The following is a 15,094-nucleotide window of genomic DNA, read 5'->3' as shown; positions in this document are numbered from 1 at the left end:
TTAGTAGACTTACAGTACAGTTAGACTATTTTGTGTTAAGGGAGATCTAGTCAGGCAAACATATAACTACTTCTATTAAGTTTGTCTCTACAATTATTTAACGACAAAGAGCTCCAGATTGAATTTAACAAATGAATTTAGTCTCACAGATTAGATTTCTGAAGAAACAGCAGAAAACACTTAATGGTTTCTCAAACCATCGCCTTTGCACAGACGGTTAAACCACATCAATATGTGGCAAAAATGTTTACAATTAGGTTTGGTTAAGAAAAACAAAAACATATCAAAAGAATTTAAAATCCTCTCAAGGACAGAGTTACTGTCAATGTGAGCTGAGTTTAAAGCCAATGGAGCGGATTCCTTATATTTCACCATATATGGTGTTAAAATCCACAGGCAGCATAAAAAAAGAAAAATAGATTTCAGGAAGTGAAAGATTCCTCATTGTTGCCTCAATCTTCATTGTGCAAACTGTATCATGTTTTCTGCTGCTTTCCACTTATTCTAACCTCAAAAATTAAAGCGACTTTCAAATTAAAGGATCCTAATTTGTTAAGAAAAATGCAAATAAAGATCCACGCCCATGAAAATAGTGTTTTTGGTGTGTGTGGTTTTTTTTTCTTCATTTTTCTGATGGTGAAGGACAAATATAAAGAAAACTAAGTTCAAAATTACATTACTGATTATTTCTTAATTCAAATTGTTGTGAATCAGGAGCAAATAAAAAAATATAGTTTGAAAAAGAGCGTATTTGTCACATACAAGCCACAAGCAACCTGCTCCACTTAAAAGAGACCGCTCAACAATGAGGGAAAGGGGGTGGGTTTACTCCATGCCAACGGCCCCACCTACAACTCAGAAGCTAATTTCTAATGAACAACTCCCACTCTGCACAAGCTATCGCCCAGAAAACAACACTTCATTTTTTTCTTTTTTTGGCTAAACACAGCATAATCCTAAATAAAATCTCACTCGAAACACTTTTACAATAGATCAAAGAGGGACTTTAAAAGATTTATCCTTGCTTCACAGCCAGCAAGGCAGAGTGGTTCCCGTTTGGTTTACAGGTGGGCAAAAAATGTGTGCCCCAAATGGGTTTGTCCGTGGTCGCCCCACCTGTGTTTGCACTCAGTAAGCTGGCTCAATGCTAGCCAGCCTCCCGGTAGACAGCGTAGAGAGCTCCGCTCCGGCAGAGCCAGATATGCTGTCCATCGGGCGGCTGGCTGGCATAGTGAGCCAGCTTACTGAGTGCCCACTTACGCCAATGTAGGTAAACACAGGTGGGGCCACCACAGAAACTGCAGACAAACCAATTCAGGGCCCATATGGGACCCACTTGGCTTTGCTGGCAGGGAAGTTGCATTTTAAAGAAAAATACAAGTAGCCTCAAAACAAACAATAACTTTACTACAAAAGTGGAAAATTATTTTAATTCACTTTAAATCAGTGGCAGTTAACAACCAAGGTTGTCTGAATACTCCACACAAATAGCAAAACACATTGTCTAACTTTCTAAATTATGATTGTTATAATTTAATTTACTGCGACACACTGGAAAACGGTCCAGCATGTCCCCTGCTTTCGCCCACGAGTGGCCGGAAAAGGCTCCAGTAGCCCGGTGACCCCAAAACAGGTTTAAAAGATAAATAAATAAATGAATAATCCATTTGAGTCCAGATCAGTCCATCAGAAACAGGATATCTTTGAGCATAGAAAACTAGGCAGAAACTTTCAGCAGAACCAGACTCTGTGAGGGCAGAACAAATCAGACTTGATTTGAGCAGTCACACCAACTATTTACAGTATTTTTCTTCTGACTATCTTCATTACATCTAAACAAATACAGGCCAGACTGGAAAGAATATCCAAATGAACATAATAAGAAACAGAAACTAACTACTGTGCTTTCTGAAACTGTCATTCCCAAACCGTTGGATGAGTAATCATGATAGAGTCTTCAGACAGGAAAAACAGAGGTATTTCCGCAAAATCATATTTAACAACACACCAGTATTATGACACTTACAATAAACAGATTAGCTGTCAAATGGCAGCACAATGCAGGTTTATTGTGTTATTACTACTTAACTTTTCATTTGGTTTGCAGGATAATCTGGATTAAGATTTTATGTAAATTAGTTTAAGGTGCCCCGTGTCCCACAAATGTGTGAAAGAGGAGTCAAAAAACCTTTGACTTATCATGTTTGTAACCAAAAACTTGAGTTAAAAAAAGAACATGTAATTGGACATGACAACACCACCAGTTAGTGTCAACATTAGATGACCATTTATCTGCCACTTTGGACCCACACTGCTGCACAACATTCTAAACAATCAAACACAAAAAACAGGTTTGACACTACTTTCAGTGTTAAGATATTAAAACACTGACAGTTTCAAAAGAATCAGCAAAGACTAAAAATTTGGTTTATTTAGCATTTTTTAAAGTATTAAAATGTATGTAGCCTATTTAGCATTTATCCAGGCACCTTTACCTTGCTTGCATGTGGTTTAGATTTGTGCAATATTTTGTCTTTTTAAACTTTTTCCTCTTTATAAGCATATTTACAGCTACGGTAACTTATCTTCATTGTTTTAGCCTTCTTTATTTTCATAGGTTCTTAACCATAATAGCACTTGAAGCCGAACAAATGTCTGGTGTTGTGACTTAACCACAGTTTAAATGACAATGTGAGACAACATTTCTGTTGTTGATTTAATTAGAACAGTGAAATGTGTTGTTAAAAATGCCTAGAAAAACCTTATTGTGAAAAACCGGAAGTGTTTTTATTTTGAAGGTGCCTTTCATGAACTGCATTGAGTGTAACTGTGTTGTTTTTCCCCGACTGTTGGATGAAGCAGCAAGTTCATGTACCCTTTACCCTTCAATAAATTCTGAGTAAGAACCCAGAAGAGCCTCCGTCATCTATGCAAAAGCTTTCACTACATAACATCTGGTATTTTGAAACGTTCAAACCCTGATGGCATAAATTCACTGAAAGCGCTGCATTGAACCCTGTCCCTGTTGTCTGATATCTCTTTTTCAGTTGGTACAAACCAACTTTGGTTTAGCACCTTTTTTCAAAAGAATGTTCACAGCTAACCCAAAAAAGTTGAATAAATTGAAGGATGAGGTTTTTGAAGGTCAAGGGCATCTTCTCAAGGACCTGGTAGGCTTACCAAAATACTCCTCAAAAGTTGTTCCACAAAAGTAGAGCACATCTGCTAACCTTGTGCTTTTTTTGTAGAAGCTGGCCTGCAGGTGCAGGTCTGATAATAAACCAGACATCCTTTTCTGTGTCACTTCCCAAAAACAAACTTAGACACCAGCCAATGAAAACAGCACCAGCTCATAATGTGATTAAATATGTAAATCCCAAATCCATCTTTGACATTGTTTTCTTCAGGATGCCAGAAAATATTAAGTTAAGTAACAATCCCATGAAGAGTAGGTCTACTGTTGCAACACCTCAGTGGTTCAGGTTAGCATTAGAATTTGCTGACATGCAATCTTTGTTATGCATGAGACAGAAGCAAGGTGAGTGCAGTTAATATGTGCAGAAAGTGACGTGTCAGAAAAGTGAACTGAATTGAATTAGAGACCATAAGAGGATGATGAGAGTCATGCTGAGGCGGGATCTGCTCCCCGTCAGACTACTTACACTTAACATGGCTGCTTGATGCTACAAGAGGCTGTGGCAGCTTTGCTTCTGGGACGTGCCATCCAAACATGAGCAGCAACAAAACTCTTAAGCTAAATAAACACCGAGCATGTGACACGTGTTTAAGAACGCACTAAACGTGGGTTCTTGAATGCACATTCAGCCCACAGTGTGTAACCCTTGTGCTATCCTAGGCACTTTAACATTGGGAGTTGGGTCATCTAGACCCACTAGACAGTGTGCTGAATCTTTTTTCTTCAATGATTTGTGATCTTCACTGGTGTCCATGGATTACATGAAATCCTCTTCACCTTTATCCACCTTTGTCATGGTAGGGAGAACACGTCAATGCAAGGGTGGGGTCATATGATAGCAAAAGGGTTAAGCTGGACAAACAGGGAGGGGCTTCTTCTTCTTTTCCTTTTTCTACTCTTTTCTAGCGCATTTCCGTCAACCACAGTTGGAAGACGCTTGGTGCAAAATATCAAATTGGGTGGCAATCTCACAAAACTTGCTCCAGCCTTTTTTTTTACAGCTCTAATCCAAGAAATGAAATGTTTGGTGTCACAAATAGTACCGGCTGGGAAAACACAGCAGTTATGAATTTATCCTTTATGATCAATTTCCAAACAATTGGCACCTACCAGAAAAGGACTCCATGCATAAGTCACTACAAAATCGGAGTCCCTGACAGTTTGACCTAGCTTAACTTTTAACACACATTCAGTGGCTGCACGTTTTGTATGTTTAGCCTGTAAACAGTCATACAAACTTGAGTTTTGAACATGGAAGCATAAAAAGTATATGAAAAGTCTATGTAAACACACGACCTGGACTTTTTATCAGAAGTAGACACTTGTGCCTGTGTTGCCAAGGGCAGTGTTAACGTAGCTTAAGTTCCAAAAGCACAAGTTAAGGCCATTTTTGTTGCAGTTCAGAACAACGCATCTGCTCATTGCCTCTCACCTCCCTTCCTGTCCACCCATCATCTCACACCTCATCCTGTCTTCTCCTCTCCCATCCATCCATACTCCTTAGGAATCCGCGCTTCGTCAGCTGTTAACTGCCACTCTCCCCGTCTGTCACATGAACATCTCCTTAAAGACCTACTCTGATGAAAATCATGTTTTTGTGTTTTTAACATGTTTATGTAGCATTTTTCTGATGATAGGACACATACGAAGAAAATAAAGTAGTCAAAATTGAATTTCTGAGTTTTTCTTTGTTCAAATGTGTGAATCAGAAGCAGACCAAAAAAAAGCCATTTAAAAAAGAGCTTATTTGTGACGTAGAAAATACAATGGGCGGGCCACAAGCTCCCTGCTCCGCTCCACTCTCATGTACTGGTATCCACTTGTAGACAAATAGACACATCTTAGACCCTCCCGCGAAGGAGGGTCTAAGGGCAGGGATGTCCAGTTTAGTTTGGTCAATTTGTTAGTTCAATTTAGTATTTTCCTATTAAATTCTTTGGATTCATGATCCTTTTGATTTCATGTTTTACTTTTTCAATTACCGATTCGAAGCCCATCAAGACACATTATCCTTGTCCTTGCTGCCAATATTGCCTGCCATTTTGCTCGCCATGGTGCACTAGTAAGGTTAGGTTGGGGTTGTGAGAGGCTGTAAGCTATTGGAAGAGTATGTAACCAGATGGCTGACGGGGACAAGCTTTGGGCGTTGATAACAAGAATTTCAGGGAAAATGTGAAGATGATTTTGGGGATTACGTCAACCTGAAGAAGACAAAGGAAAGACAGGGTGGTGTCTGAAGGCACCAAAACTCATTCATGCCGTTTGTTCTGTCACAGCTTGACTAAGTCAACTGCTTTGTTTGTTTTTTCCATCAACTTGACAATGAGAGATAATTCCCTGGAAAACAACAGATCACCTGTCAATTACACATTTCTGTGGAAGTCAGTAACAACTTAATGCAACTTAATTATTGTGGGAAATAGGTCAGCAATAAGCATGCAGGCAAAGCTGAAGAGAGCCTAGGAGGAAAAAAGAGGCAGCGACAAACGGCCATACAGTATATGGACTATTCATGAATAAGCTCTGTGTAAGGCCCGGGGCGCTGCTTTGGCCCTGTTACCATGGTCTCTATGGTGAGGGGCTGAGGAATGTGGCCTTACTGGGCAACATGGGTTTACGGGGAAGGAGGGGGGATCTCCAGATAAGGCTCTTTGACTACTTTAGTCTCTGGTCACATCACTTTTAGTCCAAGCAGTGCCTCCTCTTATCCTCTTTTTCTGCTTTCCACTTCTTTAGGGGCTCATTCAAAACAAGACAGACCGAACAACTTGGTTCAGTTAAATGAGGAATAGAAAAACATGTCCCTTTTTCCTTGTTTAGGTTTCTTTCATGTTGCACTTTTCACACCCAACTGTGTGTCAGTCATTTAATGCCTATGACAGAATTGACAGTAAGCTAACTATTAAAATCTTAGGGTATTTAAAAGAAGACTTAATGGACTTTTAAATGAAGCTTTGGTGCAATTTCAATAAGGAAGATCTACCTCACTTATGCTTTGTGTTCACGTAACGCACATTGGAGCGACCACTTCCAATGAAATATCTATGCAAACGCGGGTCAAAGTGCTCGCATTCACACATAGTTACACACATTTTTAACTCAGTTTTCAGGCTCTATGTACAAAACACTCGGCCACTGAACACACTTTAAAGGTTAAGACTGGTCCAACTGTTACCATTCAGGGACTCAGATTTGGTAGTAACAAATGGGTTTAGCATCCCTTTTAGTTCACGAAAGTGCCAACTGTTTGAAAATTGACCACGAAGGAGAAATTAATAAATGCGGTTTGAACGGTATTTTGGAATGCCCTCTAACCACCGTCAGGGTCTAGGCTCTGGGGTTTATGTAGGGTCTGAGTTCAATCCAAGCAAGAAGTCATCAACCCAGAGCCAAACCACCAAATATTATGAACTTATTTCATGGGCATTTTTCTGTAACACAAATAAATCTTTACTCGCATTTCTAATAACTCTGTTTTGTTTATGTTTTGTGTGTTTGAGTGGGATGAGGAGAACTTTGTTTTCATGTAAAATGCAGATTGCATAAAGTTCTCTGCAGTCTTAGACAAAAACTGAAAAAGAGAGTAAACCCAGCTCGGGTTGTACATACTAGTCCTGCATCATATTGATAAGCGCTGGCCCCTTCTCACTATTTGCCAACAAGATATTTTTAATTCTTGATCTGAGCTTCTTCAAATTAGCACTGCAGCCATTTAATTCTATCTACTTGATTTATGAGACATTCATGTCACGCTGCTCTCTCCAGTGTTGTTCTCCTCTTTGGTTTCCTGGCCAATTGGTCTGCATTCACACTAAGCGAGCAGAACTAGATATCACTTGATTGAGGACAAACTTTTTCAGTACAAGTGTATTCATACTGGTACCATTTGATCTGAAATTCTTAATTTTTTCAGCAGTCCAGGCGAGATATGAAAGGGTGCACAATCTTGTTCAGACTGCTATTTATTTGAAAATCCACTCAGTGAAATTGTGTTTTTGGTGTTTTTAACATATTCTTGTAGCATTTTGCTCATGATGGAGGACACGTATAAAGAAAAATAAGATTGAAACTGCGTCTGAGACTTTTTTTTTTAAAACGTTATGAATCAGAAACAGATGAAAAAATGCAAACTACAATTGGAAGGGAGCAATCATCCTTCTCTGCTCCATTCCAATGCATCTACTTGCAGACAAATAGATCCATTAACATCTTTGTTTTCCTCGTCCGAGCTGATATCTGGCTCGGAACTGTACAGCTGGATAGCTCAGATATCAGTCCACATTTTGTTGCACTGCTAATGTTAGCTTGGGGTTGTGAGGGGCTGTAAACTAGCGGAAGAAAGTGTAAACAAAGGGATGATGGGATATCAGTGCAGGCTTTCGCTCCACCAATGGTCCCGCCCACAATTTAGAGGTGAATTTCTAATGAACTATAGCCAATCTGCACAAACTATGTCCTAAAAAAACAACACAGGTTTTCTCATTTGGGCTAAAAACTGTATTATTATTAGCAAAAGACTACTGGGAACGCTTTTACAAAAGACCAAAAAATGATTGGAGTGGGACTTTCAAATGAGGTGTTTTGTTTTTTTATGTGTTCTCAGATTAAACAAAGCCCTGGCCTGAGCCGGAGATTAGAAGGCCTTAATGAAGAAGACGATCCCAGGAAATGAACTTTAGTCTGAACCAACTTATCCTGACGTGACTGTGTCCTTATCCTCTCCAAGTTGCACTCATCTTCACACCTTCTGGTTTGCTTTTCCTCTCTGTGACTGGGTCACTTTCGCGTCACACTCACCTGCTTTCTCTTTCATCTCAGCTCTCACACCTGAATCCCTGCACAGCACACGACTCCATTGCCAGTGTGTGCGAGTCTCCTTGTTTGTGTGTGAGCAGAGCTGTGACTGTGCTTCTCACTGTTCTACCATCTGTTGCACTCATCAGCTGACTGGACGAGTCAGTGATCCAGACACCTCTGACCTTCGTGTGCTGGCGTGCTTTTACACAACACGACAGCCACTCCTGCACAGAAGCTGCAGCGCCTCGACCTCCTCTCTTTTGGCTGTCATTGTGAGTCACAGTGCAACGGGTAACGGCGGCCTTCCCCCCGCACAGAGCCTGGCCTTTCTCGCTCATGTGAGGCATGCCGCAGACATGCAGGTGTCTGATGCACGACGACAGCAAATGTCGCACAGAGCACATGATAAAAAGCCACGGAACAGAGCGAAGAAAAGCGCAGAGGGTGCAAACATGAAAAACCACTTCTCTCTCTGTGCTCTGAACTTCCTGTTTATTTCTGTCTGTCTCGGTGTTTTTTTTATTGTTTTGTGTAATAGCCAATGAGCCTTGAAGCAAGGCACTCCTTCACAAAAAAAGAGCAGTGCTCTTTCGTTACCAATGACTATATTATAATGAGTGACCCCCACCCCCACTGCGGCAGACAGCTGACCTATTTCCTGTCTAGCCACTCCAGTGGTTGACTCTTCATCACTGCCTCTATAACTGACTGACTGACTGACTGACTGTCTGTCTGTCTGTGTATGCGCAAGTAAATAAATGGGAAAAAAACTTATTATGACAGCTAAAAATGAATACTCTTGGATACCAAGGAACATCCCTGTTACATTTTCTAACCTGGCACCCAACATTAAACCTATTATAAGTCCTTTCTGTGTTGGCAGAAGCAAAAAAAAAACACCATGCGCTGCCTGACATTGTTTAATAATTATACTTCTGTTCAGAAAAGCTAACCACATTTAATCCTCTTAAATTAGCTTTTTGACTAAAAACACTGGTTTTTTATTAAGATGGCCAGAGAGGTTGCTCACTGCAGTTTCCACATTTGTTCCTGTCCATCTGATATATTTTAAAGCCCCAGCAAACATTCAAAGCGTTCTTCAAATAGCCTTGCAAACCAAGCATCAAACACTAAAGTGAGCAGGTTTTTAAACAGACTCTTCTTGTCGGATTAAGTTATTCACATATCTTTCAATGACTCACTCCAATCGGTTTTGACCCGTTCATTTTTTTGATTGTGATTATGCCATTTATAGCCAAATCCAAAGAGCACGTCTCATGTTCTAGGACATAATTTCTGCAGTGCGGTAATTGTTCATGCTGAGAGCTCTCCGTTTACACGCTCTTTTCCTTACTTACAGCCCCTCACACCACCAACCTAACATTACCGGTGCAACAAAAGTGGTGAGCAATATGGGAGCTATCCAGCCGTACAGTTTAGAGCCAGGTGCCAGCTGATTCACAACAGTGTGAATCAAAAAAATACTCAGCAATGCTATTTTCAGCTTGATTTTCTTAATATCTGTCCTCCATCATCAGAAAAACACTACAAAAACATGTAAAAAAAAAAATTCATCAGAGTGGGTCTTTAGTGGTTGCAGGTGCCTTTAAGACTCAAGCATTACTCATCTGAAAGAACAGAACAAACATGCACTGGCTCCGCATGTACACACTCCCCTGTCCTCCTCTTCAATCTTCTTTCCACTCTACCCCTACATTCTCCTCAAAACCTAAAATGTTATTTTTTGCTTTTTTGCAGACAGGTGATTCATCTCCTCTGTGACCATTCGTTTCAGTGCGTGAGGGGCAGGGAGGCAGGCACACAGACATAATGCTGGCAGACAGTGTAGCTGGCAGATAGACAAGACAAGATGCAGGAAAAGCAGCAGATAAAATAGGAGGAATGGGGAAGACCGATACACATGTGAACAGACTTCTCATCACGTAAAGGTCGGCAAATGCCTTGGGCCCCATCCTAACCAAAAGCCCCCACTACAACTCCCCCATTAAGTTGCAGCAGATATTTTCCCAGCTTGAAAATAAGCTCTAGATAATGGGTAATATAAATCACTTTTGGGTATGCAAAATCTAAAACCAAAAGCTCTTGCACAGTTTTCAATGGCTTTGAGGCCAAGAGAGACACAGGAAACCAGATATTTTAGATTTGCATTCTGAAAAACACCATGGTGTGCCTTCCCTCCCCCACTTCAAGAAGGTGTTGCACATCTTTGATATGGACAGGTTTGCTTAACAGTAAAAGGAAATCAACAGTGTTGGAAAAGTCAGTTAAACTTTGGAAAACAGGGGAGTGGAGCCAGACGAGAAGGAAGCAGCAGGGTCATGAGTCAGGTATGACGGCCCCACCACTTCATCCACAAGCGCAACTTGGTAATATAATCTTTTTGTAAAAGTTTCCTGATGACACTAAAACAGATAGGGAAATTTTCAAAAGCTGCCTGACGGATCAAAAGCCGGAAGCATTACTCAGCAGTCAGCAGGAGTTAATAAAAAATAAGTACAGGAAGATAATCAGGAGTAATCACAATCAAATTCAAGATATATAAAGAAGAAAAAAAATCAAGGCTATATGAGACTTTATGAAGAAGAGATGAGCACTGAAGAGAGAAGGTAAAGCTCTTTCAGGGAAATTAGGAGCACACTTTGTTATGATAAAGGCTAAAAAGAAGTACCAATCTGGACTTTTTCACTAATTACACCAGTAAACATGTTAACTAAAAACTACAAAGACTGTAAAGTTCTAGCCAGCAAAATTGAGGCGACCTCATTCTTATCTCTTGTTTATCTTAACCTTGGCCACACAATTTCTAAATCTGGCCCTGAAAACTCAGCCATGCATAAAAAAACGCAGGAAATGGAGAGAAGAGATTAAGAAGTTATGAATACTAAGTTACAATAAACCAGATAAGGATTTTTGCTGACCCAAAATGTGTTTCTCAGACCTGCAGCTGAAGCTGACGCTCTGTGACTGGCTTCCTTTCCTTTTATCTTTCGTTGTTTTTTGTTTTTTTTTACAGTTGACTTTGAGCTTGGCAGACACCCACTCAGAAATACACAAAATGCCCTGTGAAATGAAAACTTGGGTATCCACGCATGAAAAGGAGGGCAGCACGTCGTTTATGGCTGTGATGTGGTTTTGCAGATCAACAAAAGAAGCAGAGAGAGCGGTGATCCAGCTCTCTTTTTGAGAGGTTACTGGAACCAACCACACAGGTGTACCCATGCGCTCTCAGACGCACAAGTGGCGTCAAAACATTATGAAAAGGGAACTAGTTTGGACTTCTAAAGAATCAGCAGAAAGTCCATGAGCCTCGGAATCAAACCCCCAGGTCAGCAAAAATCACAGCTACAGCATCCTCCATCCACATCACCCCCTGTCACTGACACGCGCGAAGATAAGCGGGGCGGCAGGGATGTCAGTTCACGTCTCGCTATTTTTGAAAGCGTCTCCAACGCATCCGCTGTTTGCAGCCCTTTGTTATTAAGGGAGCCCCGTCAGGTGCAGGAGAAGAAGGACACACGAGTTCTGCACATGTCTGAACTGAAGATCATTATCATCTCACCTTCAAAGCCGACAGGTCGATTTCATTGAGACTCCGAGCAGGAGAGTCGCTCGCCATGATGGAGGAGTCAGGAGGCGAAGGAGCCGCTCTCAGCTGCCAGATATCCTAAAACGGTCTTCCACCGTCAGTGTGGACGGTCTCCTGCGCTGATCCTCCCCTCCTCCTTCGAGTCTGGTCGGGAGGAATAACCCCTTCCTGGTCGGAAGAAACGTGCCTCGGGTCCGGTGCGCACAGCTAGAAGAGCGCGTGGAGGAGCGAGAGCGCAGCGCGCATCCGCTGTCACGCGTCCATGTCTGCTGGATGAGGAGGAGTGAGCGCTACAGAGGGAGGTGAGGCGCTGCGGAAGATCTGCTGCCTCTGCCTGTGGATGCTGCTGCTGCCCTGACAGCCGCTCACTTCATATACCGGGGGGTGGGGTGGGGGTGGAGACCGTACTACAACCCCGCCTGTTACCGGGCGGGGTTGGCTGTGGAACAGGAAAGTTTTAGTTGTTGTTTTTTTAATTACATTTCTGCAGTTTCGCACCTTTTAAAACAAAACTTTAATAGCAAATTTATGTTTAATAATCCATTTGTATGTATCATAATCAATGGATAAAATATACTTTAAAAAACAAGTAGAAAATCGAATTTATGTTCAATTAATGTTGTTCACCTTTCCCTTGAGGGGGTTCCACAGTGAACCAACTTTCACTGATTTGCACAGGTGGTTTAGCAATGATTTTCCCTTGAGGAAAGTGCAAGGAGGATGCCCTTCCTGACATGATGCACAACCCTGTATTTTGTCCGGGCTGGGGACCTGCAAAGGGGAAACTCAGATCTTGGCCCCCTAATGGCTGCATTGTTAGGCAGTAGCGCAAAGGGGCTTGCCCAAGTACCCACACTTGATAAAACTCAAAGTACTAACTTTGCATGTTTGCGGGTGTGCTTAGTTTAATTCCTGATGATATCCAAAAGCCGTCAAGAAACTTCTGGGATCTTCCTGTATGGGGATAAAAATGACTTCTTTTCATGAGTGCAAAATCCTTTGCCAGGTCAAATCAGTTTTCTTTTTTGTCTGTCCTCCTATCCCTCCATCCTGCATGTTTCTTTAGGTTATTTGCCCAGGCACAGCATGTTTTTTCGATATCCTTAACCACTGATTTGAGTCGTTATCATCATTGTCTGCAATCTGACAGTAAGAGTCATTAAAGGCAGGTGAGTAAAACCAAAGAAAACATGTAGGACGTTTGGACCTGAGGACTGGTTTTGCAAACGACATGAAAGGAAATGCAAAGTGTCAAGACATTAAATGTGTCCATGATAACTGTGACAGGATGGGGGGAACAGTGAGGTGAACATTTGAAACAGTTATTTAAATATAGCTGATTTTTTTTCTTGTGTTTTTCTATTCTTCTTCAAAGATTACATAGACATATAAGCAAATAAAATTGTTTTGTTTTTTCATGTTGTGCTTCAAACTGAATCAGCACAGTTGAGTGGTTTTGGGGCCAAAATCTTATTGCCAATTCTCATCAGATCAGTGGTTTGTAGTGCAGCAACGCTGTCACCATTAGAAATGCTGCCCAAGCGACAATGACAATGACAGCTCCAATGATCAGAATTTTTAAGGTAAATCTGACTTAATTTAGGATTAGGAATATTAGATAAAAACACAACAGGCTTCCTTCAAAGGCTGAATTTTTGAGGTTTTTTACTCCTATTTCAGGCAACAACAAGTATGTCCTCAATTGAAATAAATAAAATAGTCACGTTTTTTTTTTTTAGCTCACAATGATTAATGAATCGAAAATCTCTAAAATGCCAGAAAAACTGCAAAGTGCATAAAAACAGAAAATAAAACTACTACAACTTCACTACTACGACAGATACTTTTGAAAAATGAGAATTTTAAGGAAAGTTAAATGCTTTTTATTTCATAAATAATAAACACAAAAATACAGCATTGATAAAAATCACAGACAATAATGCCTTAAATGTGCTTCTCTGGCAGTCCTTCACTTTACATTTTTGGTCCCAATCCAGTTGTTTTTCAGGAAAATTCAGCTCAATTCCTTGAGGCGTACAACGTGGGAATATTCCAAAGAATGGGATACGTCATGTCTTTGTCAAGACAGGATCATGGGAAGAGAGAAAAAAGGGGCCTCCAAAAAATATTCAAGGTATGTTTTTGATTGACATTCTCTTTATCCTCAGGCATTTATGTACCACTGGCTTCAATATGTGGTTCCAAAGAAGTGATTTTCACATTCTGGGAAGATCTGTATATATATACTGTGTAAAAGAAATGTAATCTAAAAGAAACACGACCACAAATGATAATTAACTAGCAGACCTGAACCAGCAAAAAAGAAAAGTGTTATTTAAGCAGAAATGTGTCATCTAAAAATATTAAATATTCTATAACCAATTCAAACAAAAATACATGGGATCATAAAAGCTTCTAAGATTGAGATAATATCTCTTTAAATAGAATTTTTACATTGGAATTTGTTAAAAGCTGTTCTCTTGAGACCAAGACAGCACAAACTCAGATCTTGTCTTGTTTTTGGAAGTAGCACCATCTTGTGGCCAATATCCGAATTGCTTAATCAAACTCGGCTCTGAAAAATAGAAAACAGGCCCATAAAATGTTTGTATTTTGGGCATGTGGATATATTTTAATTGCATATGAAGTCAAACCTGTCATAACCAGGTTTAATGGCTGAAAAGTATTTATTTTTTTTTTATTTCACTCAATAAAAACTTTGTGAATTTGCCTAAAAGCTTAAAATGTTCCTAAATGCAGGCTCAAGCACCACTCCCAGTTCCAACTTGTGAAGCGATGACATCACAGACAGCAGCATCTCCTACGTATTTTATAGGATAATTCCTACTTCCTATTTGTGGTCCCTTAAACAAACAGCTCATTTCTTTCCAAATCTCAGCATCCAGAGGTGAAAATGTTTCACCAAACTTCAGTTTTCCTCAATGTGAAAACAAAACGTGCGGCCTTACACACACCCAACAACTAACAAGCAAAAACTTTACAGTGTAGTGATTTTGCGTTGCAATTTTTAAATGTCCAGCACTGTCTGAAGTCTGGGTTACGATATCATGAGTGATTTCCTCAACATTGAGGGACTGTCCAGACAGTCGAGCCCTCCTAGGTGTTTGTGGGTTTCTGTTCAGGACTTCACGGCCCTCACGTCCAGATCTCCGTTGGGACCATGGACTCCTTTGTTCCAACTGAGGGCATGAGGTTGTGTTCAGACAGGAAGTCCAGAGGAAACTGCACAAGGAAACCTCGGATTTTGCGCAGCTCCTCCTGAGCGCGGGCTTTCTCCGTTTGGGCCAAACCGGGCGTGGTCTGGTAATTCTCCAGCTCTGACATGTTTCTCACCAGCGATGAGGGAAGGCAGCGAAACACCTGCAGGAAAAACACATTTAGCTTTTCTCTGCCATCAGAGCAATGAACTGAGTTTGTAATTTCATGACCTGAATTGCACACCTGCAGCAAACAAATTAAACCATAATTCGTTT

At 40.7% G+C, this 15,094-nt stretch overlaps 2 protein-coding genes across 11 annotated transcripts in view; both read right to left on the bottom strand.

Moving 5' to 3' along the window:
* tnika (TRAF2 and NCK interacting kinase a) overlaps window positions 1–11,976 on the bottom strand; it is a 69,910-nt gene extending 57,934 nt beyond the window's left edge. For all 7 annotated transcript variants that reach the window (XM_023951371.2, XM_023951372.2, XM_078940853.1 and 4 more), the window contains exon 1: window positions 11,574–11,976. In XM_023951371.2, the coding sequence (XP_023807139.1) occupies window positions 11,574–11,630 (57 nt within the window). In that variant the 5' untranslated portion in view covers window positions 11,631–11,976. The remainder of the gene's footprint in view (window positions 1–11,573) is intronic.
* Window positions 11,977–13,460: 1,484 nt separating this feature from the next.
* pld1a (phospholipase D1a) overlaps window positions 13,461–15,094 on the bottom strand; it is a 37,994-nt gene continuing 36,360 nt past the window's right edge. For all 4 annotated transcript variants that reach the window (XM_020713736.3, XM_011490171.4, XM_011490170.4 and 1 more), the window contains exon 26: window positions 13,461–14,981. In XM_020713736.3, coding sequence (XP_020569395.1) covers window positions 14,757–14,981 — 225 coding nt within the window. In that variant the 3' untranslated portion in view covers window positions 13,461–14,756. The remainder of the gene's footprint in view (window positions 14,982–15,094) is intronic.

The sequence above is a fragment of the Oryzias latipes genome, chromosome 22 (assembly GCF_053564925.1).
Source record: "Oryzias latipes strain Hd-rR chromosome 22, Olatipes_Hd-rR_3.1".
Taxonomy (NCBI): Eukaryota; Metazoa; Chordata; class Actinopteri; order Beloniformes; family Adrianichthyidae; genus Oryzias; species Oryzias latipes.
Note: the sequence above shows the minus strand (reverse complement) of the source record. Positions and strands in the feature narration are given on the sequence as shown.